We start from the raw sequence: 22,510 nt of genomic DNA, 5'->3' as shown, positions 1-22,510 counted from the left end.
GAGAGAGGGAGTGGGAGAGAGACTGGGAGTGAGGGAGAGAGTGAGGGAGGGACTGGGAATGAGGGAGGGAGTGAGGGAGGGACTGGGAATGAGGGAGGGAGTGAGGGAGGGATTGGGAATGAGGGAGAGAGTGTGATTGGCGAACTGACCATCTGATTGACAGCCCCTTCGTCCAATGGCAGCTCAGGTGCCGCCGGATGATTCGACGTTGCGTGCGCGCGCCGTGCTCAGTGGGCGGCTCCGTCCGCCTGCACGTGTGTGTGTGTGTGTGTGTGTGTGCGCGCGCGCGCGTGGGGTGGAGGGCGGGGCGAGGTACGGTTGGTGGGTGTGTGGGGGGGGCGGGGCGAGGTACGGTTGGTGGGTGTGTGGGGGGGGCGGGGCGAGGTACGGTTGGTGGGTGTGTGGGGGGGGCGGGGCGAGGTACGGTTGGTGGGTGTGTGGGGGGGGCGGGGCGAGCCCCCGAGACTGACAGCCCTTGCAGCCACTGGGAGGTCAGGCCCCGCCCCCTCCTTTCATTCCCCCACCCTCTCCCTCCCCCAATGGCGGGATTGGCCGGGGCGCGCGCGTGTGTGCGCATGTGCGTGCGGGAGGTCGGGCGCGGTGCAGTCGGTGTGCGCGTGCGCCGGGGGCTCCAGAGGCGGCGGCGACGACAACAACCACCACCCGAGGCCCAGGCGTCAGGCCTCAGGCCCCCCCCGTGCGGTGATGGCCGGGGAGGCCCCGGGACGCCTGGCCAGCCTGCCCCGGGGCTGGCAGATGAAGCGGGACCCCCACAGCGGCTGGCCGTACTACATCGACCACAACACGGGCACCACCACCTGGGATGACCCGAGGCTCCGGGGCGGCCTCCACAAGCAGGTCAGACCCCGGCCCCCCGCCGGCCCCCCGCCGGCCCCCGGCCCCCCTCACCCCGGGGGGAGAAAGATCAGGCTCTCAGGGGCGGCCGCTCGGCCCCTTCCCTGCCTTAAAGGGCACGGCCTGCCTTTAATTGTCGGAGGATGTTTATTCCATTTAAAGGCGCCCCCCCCCCCCCCCCCCCCCCCCCCCCCGAGGTGCCCTTCTGTGGGGGATCCCGCCTGTGGGCTATTCGACCATGGGAGGCACCACGTCCCACCGGCTCCCTGACCCCTGACCCCCGGTGGCTGCTTTATCCGACCCCTGACCCCCGGTGGCTCCTTTATCTGACCCCCCGGTGGCTCCTTGATCTGACCCCCCTGACCCCCGGTGGCTCCTTTATCTGACCCCTGACCCCCGGTGGCTGCTTTATCTGACCCCCGACCCCCGGTGGCTCCTTTATCTGACCCCCGACCCCCGGTGGCTCCTTTATCCGACCCCCGACCCCCGGTGGCTCCTTTATCTGACCCCCCAATACCCGGTGGCTGCTTTATCTGACCCCCCAATACCCGGTGGCTCCTTTATCTGACCCCCCAATACCCGGTGGCTCCTTTATCTGACCCCCCAATACCCGGTGGCTCCTTTATCTGACCCCCCAATACCCGGTGGCTGCTTTATCTGACCCCCCGATACCCGGTGGCTGCTTTATCTGACCCCTGACCCCCGGTGGCTGCTTTATCTGACCCCCGACCCCCGGTGGCTGCTTTATCTGACCCCTGACCCCCGGTGGCTCCTTTATCTGACCCCCCGATACCCGGTGGCTCCTTTATCTGACCCCTGACCCCCGGTGGCTCCTTTATCTGACCCCTGACCGCGACCCCCAATTGCTGATATTTATCCCACCCCCAACACTTGAAGCACCGCTTCCTCTTCGTCCGTTCACGCCCTTGTCCACCCAAGGGGCTTGACCAGAAAAGGCGGTTGTGGCGTGTCCGAGCGTTTCGGAGGTTGGGGGGGGTGGGGGTGATGGTGCAAAGAAAGGTGGCGCTGGGGGTGAGGGTCAGGTAAAGGAGGCACGGGGGCGTGGTGAATGTGGTAAGCCGAACCCGGCGTTGATGGCCCAACCTCCCCCTTGTCCCTTCACATGAGGGGACGCGGTTCAGAGTACACCACACACACACACCACTGAGAGTCTGGAGTCACATGTAGGCTGGACCGGGTGAGTGCGGGGCAGACTTCCTTCCCTCAAGGGCATCCCCAGAGGCAGAAATTGCTGGAGGGACCCAGCAGGTCAGGCTGGACGGAGAGAGGAGCCTGGAGAGTTGGAGCTCGGATCTCCGTTTCAGCTAAGCAAGAGACATCTCGGGGTTCAGGGACGTAACCCTTCAATGTTGGCGTTCCATGGTGTTTAAGGTGACTGAGGCCCGCTTGCTCAGACTGTCGAGTATTGGAGTTGGTCTGTTCTGTTCAGGTTGTACAGGATGTTTGTGAGTCGCCTTCTGGCGTCCTGTGTCCAGTTTTGCCATGCGAAGGATGTCAGTAAATTTGGAGCAGGTTCAGGAAAGAACTAGCCGGATGTTGCTGGGACTGTGGAGAGTTTGAGTTGGAAAGAGAGACTGGGACGTTTTGCCCCAGAGCGCAAGAAGTTGAGGGGGTGACCTTGGAGGGTTAGAAAATCATGAGATAAGGTGAATGGAAAGATCGTGGGCGGCACGGTGGCACAGTGGTTAGCACTGCTGCCTCACAGCGCCTGTAGACCCGGGTTCAATTCCCGACTCAGGCGACTGACTGTGTGGAGTTTGCACGTTCTCCCCGTGTCTGCGTGGGTTTCCTCCGGGTGCTCCGGTTTCCTCCCACAGTCACAAAGATGTGCGGGTCAGGTGAATTGGCCAAGCTAAATTGCCCGTAGTGTTAGGTAAGGGGTAAATGTAGGGGTATGGGTGGGTTGCGCTTCGGCGGGTCGGTGTGGACTTGTTGGGCCGAAGGGCCTGTTTCCACACTGTAAGTCTAATCTAAAATCTTTAAGTGAGGGTGGGAGCTTTCAAAACAAGGGAGCTGATGTTTAAGGTGAGAGGGGAAAGATTTAAAAGGGAGGGGCTACTTGTTGACACAGAGGGTGGTGTGTGTGTGTGTGTGGAATGAACCGCCAGAGGAAATGGTGAATGCAGCAATGATTAAAACAATGAAAAGATGTTTGGACAGTGACATGAATTGAATGCCATGCAGGCAGGTGGGTCCACTTTAACTTGGGAAATGTGCTGAGAATGGACGGGTGTGTTTCCATGCTGTTTGACTCTGACCCCAGTGATCCTTTCTGTGTTTGCCTGGACTGGGAAGGTCAGCGTGTGTCACCTGCAGACAGAGCGAGCGTTCCGCTCGGCCGTTTCAGAGTCGGGCAGCATTCTCTGGGTCTGCTGGCTGTTTGTTGGGCACGTGAGGGTGACGATGGTTCAGGTTCGATGTTCAGAGGATGACAGGTTTGAGCCTGAGATGTGCCTGACTTTCTCGGTGAAACTCGTTATGAGCTCCAGCAGCCGGTGTTTGCAGCCAGCATGACTCTGATTGCAGTTCAGAAACGCAACTGCCCTGTTACCGTGCCTTCCTCCTCGCACTTCTCCCCCAGGATGAGTATGTGTGTGTTTTTAATTTCTGGAACAGAGACTGGTAATGAGCACTTGAGTGAGTGTCAGTCGTGCCACACCTTGGCTGTTGCTCACTGCACTGCGGGAAGTTCTCAAAACCGTGAAAGGTCACAGAAGGATCAAGAGAGCACGCAAATTGGGGGTGATTTGCAGAAGAAGCTGAGGCAGCACGGTGGCTCAGTGGTTAGCAGTGCTGCCTCACAGTGCCAGGGACCTGGGTTCGATTCCAGCCTCGGGTGACTCTCTGTGTGGAGTTTGCACATTCTCCCCCGTGTCTGCGTGGGTTTCCTCCGGGTGCTCCGGTTTCCTCCCACAGTCCCAAAGATGTGCAGGTCAGGGTGAATTGGCCATGGGAAATTGCCCCATCGTGTTCAGGGATGTGGAGGTTAGGTGTACACTCTTGGGTAAATGTAGGATAACAGAGGAAGGGGAATGGGTTTGGATGGGTTACTCTCTGGAGGGTTGGTGTGGACAAGTGGGGCCAAAGGGCCTGTCGGGATTGTGTGATGATAAGCAAGTGTGACATGAGCAAACACTGTTGTGGTACGAGTCATGACTTGTCGTGCTGGTAGTGCACTCAAGTGCTGGAGGTAGGCTCCATTGAGAAGATCAGGAGGTGCCCTGGATCAGTATGGGCCGGTGCTTCCTGGATAAGTGTGTGGGGGGGGGAGGGAGAGAGAGGGTGGACAGGCGGTGTAGGTGGGGAGGGCGAACAGGGTGAGGGTGGGATGGAGTGCAGGCTGTTGTCAGGTCACGTTCACCGGGAGGGTCATCCCGGGAGAGGAGAGGTCTCTGCTCAGGGACCATGGAAACCAGAGTTTGAGAAAGCTCCCGTGACTGAGTTGAGTAGTTGCCACTTGTTTATCTCTGACCTCTCCCCCTGCGTAGCCGTTTGACTGAATTCTGAGGGATCTTGTCAGCAGCTCCTCCAGAGTCCTGCCGTGCAGGGATCCCACAGGGTCCCCCCCCCTGCCGTCTGCACTGAAATACTCAACACTGTCTGGTCACTCGGAAATCCAAGTCTCTGTGTTTCCATCAGGCCACCTCCTCTGTGCTGGGGAGTTGAGGCAGGGTCACGGGAGCCATTCGAAAGGGAGGTGGGTCATGACCTGTGATCTAGCCTCCAAGAGAAGGGCTGAATGGCCTGTGGTGCCAAGGTGTTTGGCTGAGATCAGTCACTTTATTTCACTCGGCGTTATCGAACAGTGACCGCGACTGTGTGGAATTTCTGTAGGACTCTCCCTCAGCTCACCATCCCTGGAGCTCCCTCCCTAAGGGTGCTGTGTGTAACTCACCCCCCCCCCCCCCCCCACCTTCCCAAGGACAACAGCTTGTGATGTGCACTGCCCATGAGGGTAGCCGAGGAGCTGAAACGGTTGGTTTGCTGGCTGTGATTTTTTTCCAAGAAATGTTTGTTTGAATCGTGCATTTGATTCAGGATCCCTTCCACTGTTTTGTTTCCCCCCCTCCCCAGGAGATGCCATATCCAGGATACAGCTCCAGTTACTGGTATCCCACCGGAGCCCAGACTCCATATCCCAGTGACTACTCTCCGATGATGAACCATCAGATGCCCCCACAAGTAAGCAGCCCTTTGTGCTTATTGTTCCCGGGGGGGTGGGGGGGGCAGGGAGGAGATTGCAATGGGGCAAATGGCTCAGTTAAGGGAAATTGAGGGCGTGCGATGGCGACAGGAACTCGAGGTAGCACCCAGCAGAAGTCAGGCTGGCACCTGTCTGTCCGCCCTGCCTATCGTTCGAGTGTTGTGAGTTGCCTCGGGTTTGGAACTGATGTGAGTTCACCCGTGCCAAGGGCAGCTTTGCCTACCCAGGGCGCGCAAGAATCAAAACCCGCTTTGGCGCCGGCATTGGGAAGGCTGATTGGGAAATAGAAGGGATGGCAGCCCCTGGGTCTGCCCTTGAGCCTGTCGTCTTAAGCCAGTGTGGTCCCACCTGCCAGCACATGGTCCATATCCCTCCAACCCTTCCTAGTCATGTCCCCATCTCGGTGCCCTGTAAATGTTGTGCTGTGTGCCAGTCGGGCAGAGGGACATAGCAGGGGTCCCGCGCCAGGGGTCAGGGTGACACCCTGGCTTCATGCGGGCAGTTTAAGTTAGCAATTATCCGTGCAAACCACGTTACTCTTTGTCCAAACTGACGGGGAGGTTGAGGCAGCTGTGACCAGCGTTGAGGGGATTGACCCTGATGCAGAGGCAGGGAGTGGTGGGGGTGATGGTTACTATCAGCGTGGGTACTCCACCCCCACTCCTCGCTGTAGATCACGTGCACCCCTTCCTGAGTCTGCGAGACCAATCTTACCCAACCATCTTGGGGTAACAGATGGAAGCTGATGCCATCTGTCCACAGGTGCCCACTCGCATGCGGCCACATGCGCAGGAGTACAGACACGGGCACTCCTAAGGGCAGACAGGCACACCCACACACCTCTGAGCTTTCCCATGCCCACCCGACCCTCTGCCCTCAGCACCACGCTGTCCTGCTCCAAACCTGTCCTCCAGCTCTCTGCCCTCGTGCCATGCTCCACCCGTTCCTCCTTGAGAGTCCCTCCCTCTCTCCAAACCCAATTCTTCACCCAAGGCTCTCGCCGCCACCACCTCTTCCTGTGCCCTGTTGTCGTATCCGTGAAGCAGCCGGACTTCCCTGTGGGTGTCTTGTTCGGGGTCGCTTCCGGCACTATCCAAATGCAGGCGACATCGGAGCAATGCTTCCAACAGTCGGTGTGCTGTCCCCTTCGAGCAGTCTGATTGGTGGTGACCCCATGGGCTGGAGGCCATAAGACATTGGAGTGGAAGTAAGGCCATTCGGCCCATCGAGTCCACTCCGCCATTCAATCATGGCTGATGGGCATTTCAACTCCACTTACCAGCATTCTCCCCGTAGCCCTTAATTCCTTGGGACATCAAGAATTTATCAATCTTTGTCTTGAAGACATTTAGCATCCCGGCCTCCACTGCACTCTGCGGCAATGAATTCCACAGGCCCACCACTCTCTGGCTGAAGAAATGTCTCCGCATTTCTGTTCTGAATTGACCCCCTCTAATTCTAAGGCTGTGTCCACGTGTCCTAGTCTCCTCGCCTAACGGAAACAATTTCCTAGTGTCCACCCTTTCCAAGCCATGGATTATCTTGTACGTTTCTATTAAGTCTCCCCTTAATCTTATAAACTCCAATCCCAGGATCCTCAGCCGTTCCTCGTATGTTAGACCAACCATTCCAGGGATCATCCGTGTGAATCTCCGCTGGACACGCTCCAGTGCCAGTATGTCCTTCCTGAGGTGTGGGGACCAAAACTGGACACAGTACTCCAAATGGGGCCTAACCAAAGCTTTATAACGTCTCGGCTGGTCTCCTTGCTGTGTTGGGTTGGGCTGTGACACTGAGATTTGAATTATGAAGCATAATCTGCTGCGTGGGGGTGTGGTGAACATGGAGTCATGGGATTGTTGGCAAAAACCCATCCGGTTTGCTCAGGTCCTTGAGGGAGGCAAATCTGCCATCCTTTCCCGGTCTGGCCTACACACCCTCAGTCCTTAACTGACAGTGGAAATCCTGAAGGTGAAAGTGATCTTGCCTCATAGCTCAGCCTCTGGCATGGTGTGTCGGCCCTGCCTTTGCTGTGTTGAATCCTCGTGCGGCCCCAGCCTGTGTCTTCCCCATATGACAGTGAGCAGGCTTCCCGGTTTCCTGTTGGACCGGTCGCGTGTGTTTGCATGCTTGAGAGAGGTGTGTCAGGCTAGTGCTGACGTCTGCAGCTTGTGGGAATCTGGCTGAGCGAGCCAGGGCGGAGACCGGCTGAGTGGGAGCTGCACTGCAGAGTGATGACTCACCTGCCCAGGGCTGCAAATGCTTCGGTCGGAAGGAGTCATCCCCCGAGAGGAGTTGGCCAACTCTGTCTGACCTTGCTCCCAAAGGACCTCATTTTCCCCAAGTCCGGTTGGGATTCTGACTGGAGCTCACAGTGAAGTGTGTCCCACTTGGGAAACAGGCAGGTTGAACCAAGTCTTTGTCCCCCTGTGTGGCAGCACATTGACAGCCTGACTTGTTGACTCATCGGTTATGGGGGTCTTGGTCACGTTGCCCACCGGGGGGGCAGCCCCTGATCTGCCCTTGAGCCTGTTAGCTTGAACCAATCTAGTCACACCTGCCAGCACCCGGCCCATATCCCCCCAAACCCTTCCTATTCATATACCCATCCAAATGCCTCTTAAATGTTGCAATTGTACCAGCCCCCAGCACATCCTCTGGCAACTCATTCCATACACGTACCACCCTCTGTGTGAAAAAGTTGCCCCTTCGGTCCCTTTTATATCTTTCCCCTCTCACCCTAAACCTATGCCCTCTAGTTCTGGACTCTCCCACCCCAGTGATAGGACTTTGTCTATTTATCCTATCCATGTCCCTCATGATTTTATAAACCTCTATAAGGTCACCCCCTCAGCCTCTGACGCTCCGGGGAAAACAGCCCCAGCCTGTTCAGCCTCTCCCTGTAGCTCAAACCCTCCAACTCTGGCAACATCCTTGTAAATCTTCTCTGAACCCTTTGAAGTTTCACACTCCATTGAGCTTCTGACCCCAGTTTGTCTCCACCATGAGGTGTGAAAACAAAGTGTGTGTTTGTGTGCGTTGCTGGCTTGGCCCAGCACTTATTGCCCTGTTACCCTCTAACTGCCCCCTTGAGAAGGTGGGGTGGGAACCGCTGCAGTCCTGTGTGGTGTAGGGAACCGTCCCACGCAGCACCGTGAGGGAGGGAATCCCGGGATTCTGACCCTGAAGGAACGGCCGATAGATTTCCAAGTCGCGGATGGTGAGGGGCTCGGAGGGGGTGATGTTCCCGTGTACTTTGAGATGGAGGGCTCGTGGGTTTGGAAGGTGCTGTCCAAGGACTTGTGTTTTACTCATGTTACCTTGCTCTACTCCACACACACCTCTTCAGGTTCACTTCTTTTCATGTTCTCCTGCCACCCTTCAATCGTCTAATCTCTCCGAGCTTTCGTTCACCCTGTTTTCCCCATGACGAGCCTTGCTGACCGTGACTGAGTCAGGTGGGAAAAACGTTGTTGCTTCTCTGACAGTGGCCCCTTCCAGTTGTCCTGTTCTGGTCTACACAGAGTCCTTCAGCACGGAGACAGGCCCCTTGGCCCAAACTGGCCCATGCCGACCAAAATGGCCGCCCACGCTAACCCCACTTCACTTGTCCCTGTCCTTCGAATCCTTTCCTATCCATCTATTTGTCCAAATGCCTTTGAAATGTGATTAATGGGCCCCTCTCAATCACTTCCTCTGGCAGTACATACCACATGCGTACCACCCTGTGTGGAAAAACGTTGCCCCTCGTGTTCCCTTTTATTCTTTCCCCTTGAACCTTAAACTGATGCCCTCTCGTCCTCGATTCCCCACCCCTGGGAAAAAAACCTGAGAGCGTTCACCCTATCCGTGCCTCTCATGATCTGTACACCTCCATCCGATCCCCCCTCAGTCTCCTACACTCTAAAGAAAAGGTGCTAGCTTGTCCAACCTCTCCCTGGAACTCAGAGCCTTGAGTCCAGGCAACATCCTTGTAAATCCCTTCTGCCCCCTCCCTTCCTATATGCTAATATCCTTCCAATACCAAGGTGACCAACACAGCGAAATGTCGCCTCACCACTGACCTGTGTAACTACAACATCACTTCCCAACTTGTGTCAGCAATGCCCTGACTGACGAAGGCCAGTGTGCCAATAGCTGCCTTCACAGCCCTGTCTACCTGTGACTCCACTTTCAGGGAACTGTGAACCTGAACTCCCAAGGTCTCTCTGTTCCACTACACTCCTTAAGGCCCTCCCATCCACCATGAAACTCCGACCTTGATTTGACTTTCCAAAACGCAAGGCCTCGTGCTGATCGACGTGAAACTCCATGAGCCATTCCTCGCCCACTTCCCCAGCTGGTCGAGGTCCTGCTGCGGTTTCTGAGAACCTTCCTCACTGACCACGATATCGCCTACTTCGGTGTCATCTGTGAATGGGACTAACCCATGCTCTCCTCCAGGTCATTGATCGAGATAACAAACAGCAGTGGGCCCAGCACTGACCCCTGTGGTACCCCACTAGTCACAGATCTCTGGGCTAAGCAACCTCCTTCCACTATTCCCCTCTGCTTCCTGCAGTCAAAACGATTGATGCCTCCAACTTGCAGCTCCCCCCTGGCTTCCATGTGATGGAACCTTCCAGAGCAGGGTGGAACCTTATCCAAGGCCTTGCTGAAATCCACACAGACTCCCACCTCCCACCCTGCCCTCGCCAACCTTCCTGGTCACTCCATCCAATGATCTCCCGCTCACAAAGCCGGTGTCTGTCCTGTCCTGCTGTGTACTGCGTTGACCTCACAGACCCTCCCCACCCAGGTTGCTGGCTGGTCATCGCTGATGTCAGAAGCCTGCACCCTGGCAGGGCCACAGTACTGCTCGCTCCCCTGGAGAGCCCCTTGTCTCCCCAGCTGCCTGCCAGCTTCCCCCCCCCCCTTGCTCCAGAGTGAGGCAGTGCAGCATGTGATGTTGGCGTGTCCGTTTCCCTTCCCCCCCCCCCCTCCCTCCTCCGTCCAAGGCATGTGAGTGACCGGCGTTCCGTCCCTTCGTCCCCAGGGGCTCGTCAACGGCGTCTTTCCTGGCGGACGGCCCTCCTCTCCGGGCCGCGTCCCGCTGAACACGTGGTATCCCACGGGACCGGGTGAGAGTCGCTCGCCGGAGAGCCTTTCGTGCGAGAACATCCAGCAGCAGCAGCAGCAGCTTCCCAACCAGCAATCTGGACTGCCCAGGCCCCCGTCAAACGGACATGCTCCTGCCACACAGTGGGCCCACTCGCAGCAGGGGGCAACCTCCCACAACCTGTCAGCCAGGACTCCGGCACCAGCTCACCCAGCCTACGGCACTCCATCACAGCGGGTATGTGACACGCCAGCCCGGTTCCGGGAGTGAGAGGTGGGGGAGGGGGGTGGGACGTGTCTAGTGCTTGGGGGCAGGGGGGAACTGTTCAACGAGGGCCCCTGACAAGTGAGGTGCTGAGACCAGAATGGCTGGGGGGCAACGCGGTCAGCCAACAGCAGCGATGTGCAAGGGTTAGTTCAGCAAGCACTGGGTCAACAGGCGCACCCTGGGAGCTGAGCAGGCCCACAGTGTGTCAGGGTGAAAGCTGGTCCAGAGTTATCGGGCGGTGGGTCCCACAGCACCCAAGGTGAAGCCAGGACTCTGAGCTGGGAGCAGTCGGGCAGCAGCCCTGACGCAACGGGAGAGCCACGGCGAGGGAGCGGAACCACGTTCAGCCCGTGGCCGAGCCCTGAGTGTGCTCCCGGGAGGTGGGGGGGTGGGGAAATGTGCTGGAAATGCTGCAGCACGCCCACGCTGGGGGACGAGAGGGGAAGGGCACGCTCGGTGATTTCAGTCTGCGCACGACGTAGTTGGAGGAAGGTTCTGCTGGCTGGAGAAGAGTTGGAGCAGAGCCGCCCACCTGCCCTGTCACCTACCTGGGTAAAAGGGAAGCAGGGTTTTCAGGAACGGGGGCCCTTTGCTGACGGGGCCCTGGAACTGAATGGACGCAGGCTGGGCCAGTTGTGTTCACGTTGGAGGCTCCAGCCATTCAGGGGAGTGGGCCGAGCCTGGGTTCCTGTACTCTGGCACTGAGAGAGTGCCACAGGCTGATGGCATTCCCATCAGAAGGAGCCTCGCCTGGGAACGGGCATCAGCCTCCCACTTTCCCCCAAAGGGTGAGGGCTGTGCAGGTTCTGCTGAGGTTGGAGATGGTACATTCAGCCATCAAGTTCCTTTCAGAACACAGCAGGGTCGGCAGCAGCTTTCTGTTTGGAGCCTTGGCAGAGCTTGTCCGAGATGGTGCTGAGCAATTTGTTAGTCACCCTTCCGCATGCCTCAGTGCACTGACGGGTTCTCACTGTGGCCTTTGAGCCCAGTCAGAGGAAGGTGTCCCTGAAAGGGTGGGAATTCCCCCATCTCCTGTCGGGAGAATCGATTCACAAAGGGGTCCAGCCGGATGGTCACTGTCAGTGCAGTGGGAATTTCAGACCAGGAGGACTGAGGACAACCGGGAGGAGAAAGTGAGGACTGCAGCTGCTGGAGATCGGAGCTGAAAATGTGTTGCTGGAAAAGTGCAGCACGTCAGGCAGCATCCAAGGAACAGGAGAATCCACGTTTCGAAGGGCTTGTGCCCGAAACGTCGATTCTCCTGCTTCTTGGATGCTGCCTGACCTGCTGCGCCTTTCCAGCGACACATTATCAGGACTGATTGCAACCCACAGAACACACACACGCTCACACAGACACAGTCGAACACACTCCACGCACAGACACACACAGACTCTCTCTCTCTCTCGCACACACAGACACAGGTGCAAACACACACAGGCAGACAGGCACATGCAAAGACACACACTCACTCTCTCACACACAGATGCAAATACACACACGCACGCGCACGCACACACACACACGCGCAAACTCACGCAGACAGACAGGCTGACTCTCTCTCTCTCTCAGGCTCTCTCAGACCCAGATGCAGACACACGGACAGGCAGACCCGCGCTCACGGACAGGCAGACTCTCACAGATGCAAACACACGGACAGGCAGACACGCACGCAGACAGGCAGACACTGACATACTTAGTGCAGCTCCCTGACTCAGTCCATCCAACTGGTGATGCGTTTCCTTGGCACTGCTGCGCTGGGTTGGGTGTGGTTGGGCCGGGTCAGGCTGGATTGGGTTGGATTAGGCTGAGTTGGGCTGGGCTGGGTCGGGTTGTGCTGCGCTGGGTCGGGTCGGGCTGGGCTGGGCCGGGTTGGGTTGGGTTGGGTTGTGCTGAGCTGGGCTGGGCTGGGTGAGGCTGATGCTCTGTGCTGCAGGCTGCCCTGGAGCTAACCCATTCTGCTTGGTTTGGTTGAACAGGAAGTCTTCGATCAGCCGCTCCAGTACCCAGTGACAGCCTCGCAATACCACTTCAGGAACCCGGAGTCAGGCCCCCAGCAGCCCCTGTACCCTCCCCAGCACCAGGCCGCCACTGCCCCGGGAGCCCCAAGCCAGCCCTGGACCCCCTCGACACAGGCACCCCCTCTGCAGTCCCATGACCCCTGGGCTCAGAGTCGAGTGACCGGTCTCCCAGCATCAGCCCAGCAGTATCCCCATGTCATGCCCCCTTTCAGGAGCAGTGTCGTTTCCACACCGACCCCAGGCTGGCAGAACCCTTCCCTGTATGAACAGAAGGTAAGCATCACCTACACAGGAGCAAGATAAGCATCAGGCGCATGGTCACCTCTGGGTGTCCAGAGTGAAGCTTTGTGAATATGTTCCCCCTTCATGGGACGGCACGGTGACTCAGTGGTTAGCACTGCTGCCTCACAGCACCAGGGCCCCAGGTTTGATTCCATCCTCGGGTACCTGTCTGTGTGTGGAGTTTGCGCGTTTTCCCCCCCTGTGCGTGGGTTTCCTCCCCCAGTCCAAAGATAGGCAGGTTAGGGTGAATTGGCCGTGCTAAATTACCCAGAATGTTCAGGCATGTGCTGGTTAGGGTGGATTGGCCATGCTAAATTACCCATAGTGCTCAGGGATGTGCAGGTTAGGGTGGATTAGCCATGGGAAATTACCCATAGTGCTCAGGGATGTGCTGGTTAGTGTGGATTGGCCATGCTAAATTACCCATAGTGCTCAGGGAAGTGCAGGTTAGGGTGGATTAGCCATGGGAATTTTCCCATAGTGCTCAGGGATGTGCTGGTTAGTGTGGATTGGCCATGCTAAATTACCCATAGTGCTCAGGGAAGTGCAGGTTAGGGTGGATTGGCCATGGGAAATTACCCATAGTCCTCAGGGAAGTGCAGTTTAATGTGGATTGGCCGTGGGAAATGACCCATAGTGCTCAGTGATGTGCTGGTTAGTGTGGATTGGCCATGGGAAATTACCCATAGTGCTCAGGGATGTGCAGGTTAGTGTGGATTGGCCATGCTAAATTGCCCTTGATGCTCAGGGATGTGCAGGTTAGGGTGGATTGGCCGTGGGAAATTGCCCTTGATGCTCAGGGATGTGCAGGTTAGGTTGGTTAACCATGGGAAATACAGGGTGACAGTGATGGGGAAGCAGTGCTAGGTCTGGGTGGGATGTTCTTCAGGGGCATTGTGTGGACTCGGCAGGCCGAATGGCTGGTTTCCACATTTACATGTCTCCTTGACACTGTCAGCTCCCTGGGAGCTTCCTTTGATTTTGGAGATGGCTGAACTTGTCTTTCAGTCAACTAGGCCGCATCGTGTGAGGTCCTGCTTCTCCAGCTCACAGCGCAGCACGCTGAGGGTGCAGGGGCCTGTCAGAGGGTGCGGCAGTGAATTCAAGGGACACCAGGTCGCGCGGTGGGGCTTAGTTCCTCAAAGCGTCTGTTGCTGACCCTGTTTAATCTCCAACCCCGTCCCCCGGCTTTAACCTGGAACAGGCCTGTTATTTAACTGACTCATCCCAGCTCTCTCAAAAGTCATGGCGTACAAACTCTGCTTCTCATCATCAGCACTGCTAAATCTGGGCAACGTTGCCAGCATTTTGTTGTTTAGGTATTTCAAGTTTGTGAGAAGATTTGTAGCTCGGGTGCTCGTTGTTGTGGTTCTGTTCGCCGAGCTGGGATTTTGTGTTGCAGACGTTTCGTCCCCTGTCTAGGTGACATCCTCAGTGCGAGGGAGCCTCCTGTGAAGCGCTTCTGTGATCTTTGCTCCGCCTGGTGATACAGGTGATATCACTATAAATGCCGGAGGAAACATCACAGAAGCGCTTCACAGGAGGCTCCCAAGCACTGAGGATGTCACCTAGACAGGGGACGAAACGTCTGCAACACAAATTCCCAGCTCGGCGAACAGTACCATGACGTTTTGGTATTTATTGCACACTTGAGCGATCCCTTTGGGAACCTGTTGCCCCTCATCCGAGTGAGTTCGACGTGTGTGGTTTCTTCTATAGATAAAGCTGTTGCCGCACGTTAAGCATTCTCTGCCGTCACCAGCTAATAATGTCTCACTCGGGCGATCGATATTCCAGACCTGTCGGGAGGAACTGGCCTGGTTTCCCCCCCCGACACCAAACGCGCTGGGAATGACGCACTGTGCGTTGGTTCCCGGCAGGTTAGACAAAACAGAATGTGAGGTTAGTCGCGCCGAGTGGAGAGGATCGAAATGGAGAAAGACAGCAGGAAATGGCAGCACACAGGCATTTGGGAGTGCTTGAGTCAAAAACCTGTTGAATCGCATCCATGTTCGCCAGCTCACGGGAAAGGCAAATGGCATAGAATATCAGAATAGGGCTCACTGACTGTACACAAGGCACTAGTCAGACTGGAACTGGAAGACTGTCAACAGTTTATGGCCTGTTCTCCGGAAAGTGGAGTCGCAGGGAGGTAGGATAGTGAAGAAGGCGTTTGGTATGCTTTCCTTTATTGGTCAGAGTATTGAGTACAGGAGTTGGGAGGTCATGTTGCGGCTGTACAGGACATGGGCTAGGCCACTGTTGGAATGTTGTGTGCAATTCTGGTCTCCTTCCTGTCAGAAAGATGTGTAACTTGAAAGGGTTCAGAAAAGATTTACAAGGATGTTGCCAGGGTTGGAGGGTTTGAGCTACAGGGAGAGGCTGAACAGGCTGGGGCTGTTTTCCCTGGAGCGTCAGAGGCTGAGGGGTGACCTTATGGAGATTTACAAAATTATGAGGGACATGGATAGGATAAATAGGCAAGGTCCTTTCCGTGGGGTTGGAGAGTCCAGAACTAGAGGGTATAGGTTTAGGGTGAGAGGGGAAAGATATAAAAGGGACAGCCTTTTCACGCAAAGGGTGGTACGTGTATGGAATGAGCTGCCAGAGGAAGTGGTGGGGGCTGGTACAATTGCAACATTTGGATGGGTATATGAATAGGAAGGGTTTGGAGGGATATGGGCCGGGTGCTGGCAGGTGGGACTAGATTGGGTTGAGATATCTGGGTCAGCATGGACAGGTTGGACCGAAGGGTCTGTTTCTGTGCTGTACTCCTCTATGACTCTGAGACAGAGACTGACCATTGCAGCCAGTCCAGAGAAAGTTCACTCAGCTGCTCCCGAGTATAGAGGGACTGTTTTATGGGGAGAGGTTGAGTAGATTGGGCGTGGAGCAGGGACAGCATAGTTTCCGAATAAGTGGGCCCCCATCGAAGGCAGGGACATGAGGAGGAATGTCTCCTCTGAGGAGAGCTCTGAGGCACCGTTTGAGGGTGAGTCTGTGGAACTCCTGAGCACAGAAAGGCTGGGTCATGAAGTAGGTTCAAGACTGAAAGGCTGATTTCCCTTCCTGAGGAAACGGAAATCTTGTGGCACAGTGATAGCGTCTGGACCTCTGGGTCAGGAGGCCTGGCTTCAGGGCTCTCCTGATCCAGAGGGTGGTTCGCAACGTGCTGGAGAAGATGGGAGCATGAGTTCGGTGCTGTTTCACACCAGTCGTTCCCCTGCCCTTCCCGATCCCATTTTGTCCGAACCCATTCGGCGACTGAGCGTCAGTGTTGTACACTCCTTTGGCTGGTTTCTAAACGGCTGGGGTCTGTTTTCCAGGATGTCCCATACCCCATGAGCCACCAGGACATGCGGGCAACCGGCCTCGGCCACGCCGGTTACCCAGGGACCGAGCAGCAGTTGACCAGCTACCCCCCTGTGCCGAGCCCGGAGCAGCCGCCAAGCGCGTTACCCGCTGCCAGGGTGGAGTACAGTGCCCCTCCAACGGTGTACAAGACCCGGGCGGAGGGCCAGGGCGCCCGGGAGGGGGCCAGCGAGGGGGCGCAGCTGCCTGGCCCTGGCGCCGCCGACCACCCCGGCCACGCCAAAGTGGAGCAGGTCCTGGTGCAGCTGCGGCAGCTGGAGGCCGAGGTGGGCAGCTTCCAGGGCGCCCGGGGGGACAAGGCGTACCGGCGGCTGGAGGAGCTGCTGACCAAGCAGCTGCTGGAACTGGACGCGGTGGAGACCGACGGGCGCGAGCACGTCCGTCAAGCCCGTAAGGAGGCCGTGCACAGGATTCAGGGCGTGCTGGAAAAACTGGAGACGCTGGCGGGCTAATGGCCCCCCCACCCCCCCTCCCAGCCTGCTGGGCAGACCGAGAGAGGAGGGGGGGCCCCCTGAAACCCACCCGTCACTGTCCGCTGGGGCCGTTTCCAGGAAGTGCCCACAGGAACCAGATAGACCGACACCACCACCCACCCCCTCCCACCCTGATGACCCCCCCGGCGCACGTTCGGTTTTCCAACACGCCGGGACCAAGTCTGGGACGCGTGCTCTGACAGGACGTGACAGGCGGCTTCCTCTGGGTGGCGAGCATTGCGGACAAGGGGCCACCCAATTCCGGAACTCCCTCTTTCAGGCGAGTCTTCGGACTGGGCACAGATTGGGTGCAGGACTGAGTGAAACGGATGACCATCATGTCACTGCGCTGCAGGGAAAGGAGATGCCGAGCCCCTGAGAGGGGAAAACACAAGACAGTCCCGTGTCCAGACGGCTCGAATGCGTGCCGTGCTGTCGGAGGGCGATTGCGGCTTTCCAGGCGTTCCCCTGTCCACCTCAGGGCAGCTGCGTCGACAGCACTGAATGAACACAAGCCGTCCGGTCAGACTGCGCACTCCGCAACGAGGTCTGATCCCATTGACGCTGCGGTGGGAGGGAAAGAAAATACCCCGGTTCCCAGCAAGCCCCCAGACTCCCTCTCCTCTCCAACCCCCGTTTCAGTCCAGACCGCAGCCACTCGGAGCGTGTCCGTGCCAGGATTTCTCCATCGGGCGAATCAAATGCCAAGTCCCTCCCGGGGCAGGGATCTGAGCGAAGGTGGAAACTCGGGCAGCTGTCCAGGATAGAGAGGTCACCGTTGAGTTTTGTCCGATTCGGTGCTGGTTTGTTCAGGAGCCAGTGCCTCCTCGGACCTGCCCATGTGCACTTTTGCGTTCCTCCTCACCACCGTCCCCCATCTTTGATGGGGTTAAATAAATAAGGAATGGTACAGATCACTGTGGGAATGATCAGGGCCATGACTGAGGGCTCGTTGTCGTCCACGTTCGCTGTGTGCTCGCATCCCTCTCCTAATGCACTTTGGTCACCCACAAACGACCAAGCCGCATGCTCCCTCACCGGCCACTGCCTCCAGACCTGTGCCCCTGAGCTCCAGACTCGGGAAGTCAACTTGCCATCTCTCTTCAGTTACAAAGTGCTTTCCCGTGATCCCAGTTCCTGTTCTCCCGTTCCACTTTCACCCCAGTGGTGTGGATTGGGATGGGGAAGGTGGTGTGGTGTGGCGCCGCGTGGGCAAGCTGGGCTGAACGCTTGGCATCTTCGGCACCACTTGGCACCATCCAAGCTTTGTCACCTCACCATCTCGAGTGGATGGAGGGGCAGTGTCTGTTTGGTTCAGACTGGGTCTCAGTGTACGTTCGAGATAGTTTTATTCCTTCCTCTCCTTTGACTCGCCTTGTACTGCATGTGGGGGCAGGAACCCTGGAGTCTCTCAGCCAGAAGATGGCATTTTGTGTTTTCCCCCCCTACCTCCAGGGAGGACAGGGACCGATACAGAGATAGAGAGCTGACTGCACTGTCTCCCGCTCAGCAGGACAGGCAGGAATGCCAGATTTCCAAGGGATCCACAATTTCTTCCGCAGGAACAGGGAGTGCTTAGTGGTCAGCAAGTCAACTCTGGCCAAGACGTTGTTTTGGAGAATCTGATTGGCTTCCTTCCCAACCGGAGTGCTAGATTGTACCTCCCTCTGTATGTGTGTGTGTATGTCCTGGTGAGTACAGTAATAAATTGTACCTCTGTGTGTGTGTGTCCCAGTGAGTACGGTGATAAATTGTACCTCCCTGTGTGTGTGTGTGTCCCCCAGTGAGTACGGTGATAAATTGTACCTCCCTGTGTGTGTGTGTGTGTGACCCGGTGAGTATGGTGATAAATTGTACCTCCCTGTGTGTGTGTGTCCCGGTGAGTATGGTGATAAATTGTACCTCCGTGTGTGTGTGTGTCCTGGTGAGTACGGTGATAAATTGTATCTCCCTGTGTGTGTGTGTGTGTGTGTGTGTGTCCCGGTGAGTGCGGTGATAAATTGTACCTCCCTGTGTGTCCGTCCCGGTGAGTACGGTGATAAATTGTACCTCCCTGTGTGTGTGTCCCGGTGAGCATGGTGATAACTTGTACCTCCCTGTGTGTGTGTGTGTCAGTGAGTATGGTGATAAATTGTACCTCCCTGTGTGTGTGTCCCGGTGAGTACGGTGATAAATTGTACCTCCCTGTGTGTGTGTCCCGGTGAGTGCGGTGATAAATTGTACCTCCCTGTGTGTGTGTGTGTCCCGGTGAGTACGGTGATAAATTGTACCTCCCTGCGTCTGTGTGTGTGTCCCGGTGAGTACGGTGATAAATTGTACCTCCGTGTGTGTGTGTGTGCGCCCTGGTGACTACGGTGATAAATTGTACCTCCCTGTGTGTGTGTGTGTGTGTGTGTGTCCCGGTGAGTATGGTGATAAATTGAATCTCCCTGTGTGTGTGTGTGTGTGTCCCGGTGAGTGCGGTGATAAATTGTACCTCCCTCTGTGTGTGTGTGTCCCGATGAGTACGGTGATAAATTGTACCTCCCTGTGTGTGTGTCCCGGTGAGCATGGTGATAAATTGTACCTCCCTGTGTGTGTGTGTCCCCGTGAGTGCGGTGATAAATTGTACCTCCCTGTGTGTGTGTCCCGGTGAGCATGGTGATAACTTGTACCTCCCTGTGTGTGTGTGTGTGTGTGTGTGTCAGTGAGTATGGTGATAAATTGTACCTCCCTGTGTGTGTGTCCCGGTGAGTACGGTGATAAATTGTACCTCCGTGTGTGTGTGTCCCGGTGAGTACGGTGATAAATTGTACCTCCCTGTGTGTGTCAGTGAGTATGGTGATAAATTGTACCTCCCTGTGTGTGTGTGTCCCGGTGAGTACGGTGATAAATTGTACCTCCGTGTGTGTGTGTCCCGGTGAGTACGGTGATAAATTGTACCTCCGTGTGTGTGTGTCCTGGTGAGTACGGTGATAAATTGTATCTCCCTGTGTGTGTGTGTGTCCCGGTGAGTACGGTGATAAATTGTACCTCCCTGTGTGTGTGTGTGTCCCGGTGAGTATGGTGATAAATTGTACCTCCCAGTGTGTGTGTGTGTGTGTCCCGGTGAATGCGGTGATAAATTGTACCTCCCTGTGTGTGTGTCCCGGTGAGTACGGTGATAAATTGTACCTCCCGGTGTCAGTGTGTGTGTCCCGGTGAGTACGGTGATAAATTGTACCTCCCTGTGTGTGTGTCCCGGTGAGTACGGTGATAAATTGTACCTCCCAGTGTGTGTGTGTGTGTGTGTCCCGGTGAGTACGGTGATAAATTGTACCTCCCTGTGTGTGTGTCCCGGTGAGTACGGTGATAAATTGTACCTCCCGGTGTCAGTGTGTGTGTCCCGGTGAGTACGGTGATAAATTGTACCTCCCTGTGTCTGTGTGTCCCGGTGAGTACAGTGATAAATTGTACCTCCCTGTGTGTGTGTGAGTCCCGGTGAGTACGGTGATAAATTGTACCTCCGTGTGTGTGACCCGGTGAGTATGGTGATAAATTGTACCTCCCTGTGTGTGTGTGTGTGTCCCGGTGAGTACGGTGATAAATTGTACCTCCCTGTGTGTGTGTGTGTGTCCCGGTGAGTATGGTGATAAATTGTATCTCCGTGTGTGTGTGCGTGTCCCGGTGAGTACGGTGATAAATTGTACCTCCCTGTGTCTGTGTGTGTGTCCCGGTGAGTACAGTGATAAATTGTACCTCCGTGTGTGTGTGTCCCGGTGAGTACGGTGATAAATTGTACCTCCCTGTGTCTGTGTGTGTGTCCCGATGAGTACAGTGATAAATTGTACCTCCCTGTATGTGTGTCCCGGTGAGCATGGTGATAAATTGTACCTCCCTGTGTCTGTGTCCCGGTGAGCATGGTGATAAATTGTACCTCCCTGTGTGTGTGTCCCGGTGAGCATGGTGATAAATTGTACCTCCCTGTGTGTCCGTGTGTGTCCCGGTGAGCATGGTGATAAATTGTACCTCCCTGTGTGTGTGTGTGTGTCCGTGTGTGTCCCGGTGAGCATGGTGATAAATTGTACCTCCCTCTGTGTGTGTGTGTGTGTCTGTGTGTGTCCCGGTGAGCATGGTGATAAATTGTACCTCCCTCTGTGTGTGTGTGTGTCCCGGTGAGTGCGGTGATAAATTGTACCTCCCTGTGTGTGTCCCGGTGAGCATGGTGATAAATTGTTCTCTCCCTGTGAAAGTTTGGCATTCCTGTGTGTATCCTACTGTGAGGGTCTGGCCTAAACCTCTCGTGTCTGCAGCACTTCCGTGGTGCTGCTGTGACCTTCTCCCCTCCCTGAGAGAGGAGCACACTGTCCGTCTGTGCCTCCTCACTGGAGGCCGCCTCCCTGTTTGCTGCTCCACCTGCCTTGTCCTTTTTGGGAATGAGATGCCCCTGTCTGGAAGACGAGCCTGCACAGGACCTCGGGCTGGCCGGGAGCAGGACTCGCCCTGTGTGACCCACAGGACTGCAGAGTACATCCCAGAGGTGGCTGGGCATGAGCAATCCCCCAGCTTGCTTCCCATCCTGCTGGCTGGGCCCTCCATGATTCACTTTCCGGGGGTAGGGTGGGGGGGGAGGGCTGGTTGTTTTGCCACTTCTAATCCTCACCCGCAGCTTGGGAAGTGCTGGGGCGAGACCCTCACTCTCTGGGAAGCAGAGACGCCCCCCAACAGGGAAACCTTCAGATGGGCTGTGGGGAAGAGCAGGGAGGCTAGTCACCTATCCTTCCCCCCCCCCCCCCCCACACAAACCCCTTCCCCACCTCCCGGCTGGCTTCTCAGCGCCACAGCAGCCCGCGGTGACATCGGCACTGCCAGAGTGGCTCCTTCAGCTGCCGTCTCCTCCGATCTTATCCCCCCCCCTCGGTGTGAGCCTTCCCAGTGAATCCGTCCTGCGTAGAGCGAGCCAGGAGCTGGCTCCGTGGCCAGAATGGCCACGTTGCATTCGCTTGGGGAGTGGGCGCCGGGTCAGTGACTTATCACGGGCTGGCGTGAAACCCCTCGCCCCCTTTTGAGCCCACGTGGCGGTTTTATACATAGATAGCTCTATTCTATATGCATGAAGTCAACCTTTTATATTTTCTAAACCCTTGGAACAACGGAGTTGGATTGAAACACTGAGCATGGAGAAGGTATAAATATATCCGCACACACGCTCCCCTCAAACTGGAAGCACTGTCACAGACTGGGGTTGACCCCAGAAAACCAACCTGTGTTCACGTCTCTGTGGCCACACCCAGGGTCTTCTGCACACTTGTCATTCCCTTCATCAACAATCTCAGGTATCTTGCAGTTCTTGGATTGTCTGAACCAGAGGCAGACTGGGGGGGACGCGACTCACTTGTTTCGAAGGGGGTGACGCAAATGTTTCTTAACAGAAAATTAATTTTTTTGAGGAGAATTATATCTTTGATATCAAAAGGAAAACCAGTGACCTGTGCTTCTGTGTCCCGTTAGCCGAGTTGTCTGTCTGCGCTGCCACGTTTTGGGAATGTTCTGATGTGTGGTCGTCTTGCGTGTCCCCTCGTTGTGCACGAATCCGTGCAATAAACGTCTGCTTGTCTTCCACTCTGTCGCCTCTGGTTATTTCTGCTTCGCAATTCCAACTTGACCCCCCCCCCCCCCCCCCCCCCCCAAACTGCGGCTCTCAAAGGGAAGGGGTCAAACGAGGAGACAACCCCAAACACTGGCCAACAGGTACGTACTGCAGAGAGACCAAGTGCACTGCAGACGCTAGAATCCAGCAGGAGACCGGCTGAAACGTCGCAGGCAACATCAGGAGGTGAAGTCAACGTTACGGGTGTCGCCCCTCTTCAGGGGTGGGTGGGTCATGGCTGGGGAGAGGGGCAGGAGGCTGAGGGAGGGAGAAGTGAACACAGGAAGAGGGTCTCAGCGGGTTGCTCAA

General features: G+C 56.4%; 1 protein-coding gene across 1 annotated transcript; it reads left to right on the top strand.

Annotated features, from left to right (window-relative positions):
• The first annotated feature begins 586 nt into the window (after window positions 1–586).
• Window positions 587–22,173, top strand: bag4 (BCL2 associated athanogene 4). Its single transcript, XM_060856682.1, has 5 exons — window positions 587–858; window positions 4,951–5,058; window positions 10,116–10,415; window positions 12,425–12,739; window positions 16,075–22,173. The coding sequence occupies exons 1-5, from the start codon at window positions 706–708 to the stop codon at window positions 16,570–16,572; spliced, it is 1,374 nt and encodes a 457-aa protein (XP_060712665.1). The 5' UTR covers window positions 587–705; the 3' UTR covers window positions 16,573–22,173.
• Window positions 22,174–22,510: the final 337 nt, after the last annotated feature.

This window comes from Hemiscyllium ocellatum, chromosome 48, assembly GCF_020745735.1.
Source record: "Hemiscyllium ocellatum isolate sHemOce1 chromosome 48, sHemOce1.pat.X.cur, whole genome shotgun sequence".
NCBI classification, from domain to species: Eukaryota; Metazoa; Chordata; class Chondrichthyes; order Orectolobiformes; family Hemiscylliidae; genus Hemiscyllium; species Hemiscyllium ocellatum.
This window is presented reverse-complemented; position numbering and strand designations above follow the sequence as displayed.

Excerpts from the sequence above, each read along its gene's own strand:
- bag4 (XM_060856682.1), top strand. The coding sequence starts at position 706 with ATGGCCGGGGAGGCCCCGGGACGCCTGGCCAGCCTGCCCCGGGGCTGG. Across the intron at positions 859-4,950 it reads GGGGCGGCCTCCACAAGCAG|GAGATGCCATATCCAGGATA; the intron begins GTCAGACCCCGG and ends CCCCCTCCCCAG. Across the intron at positions 10,416-12,424 it reads ACGGCACTCCATCACAGCGG|GAAGTCTTCGATCAGCCGCT; the intron begins GTATGTGACACG and ends TTGGTTGAACAG.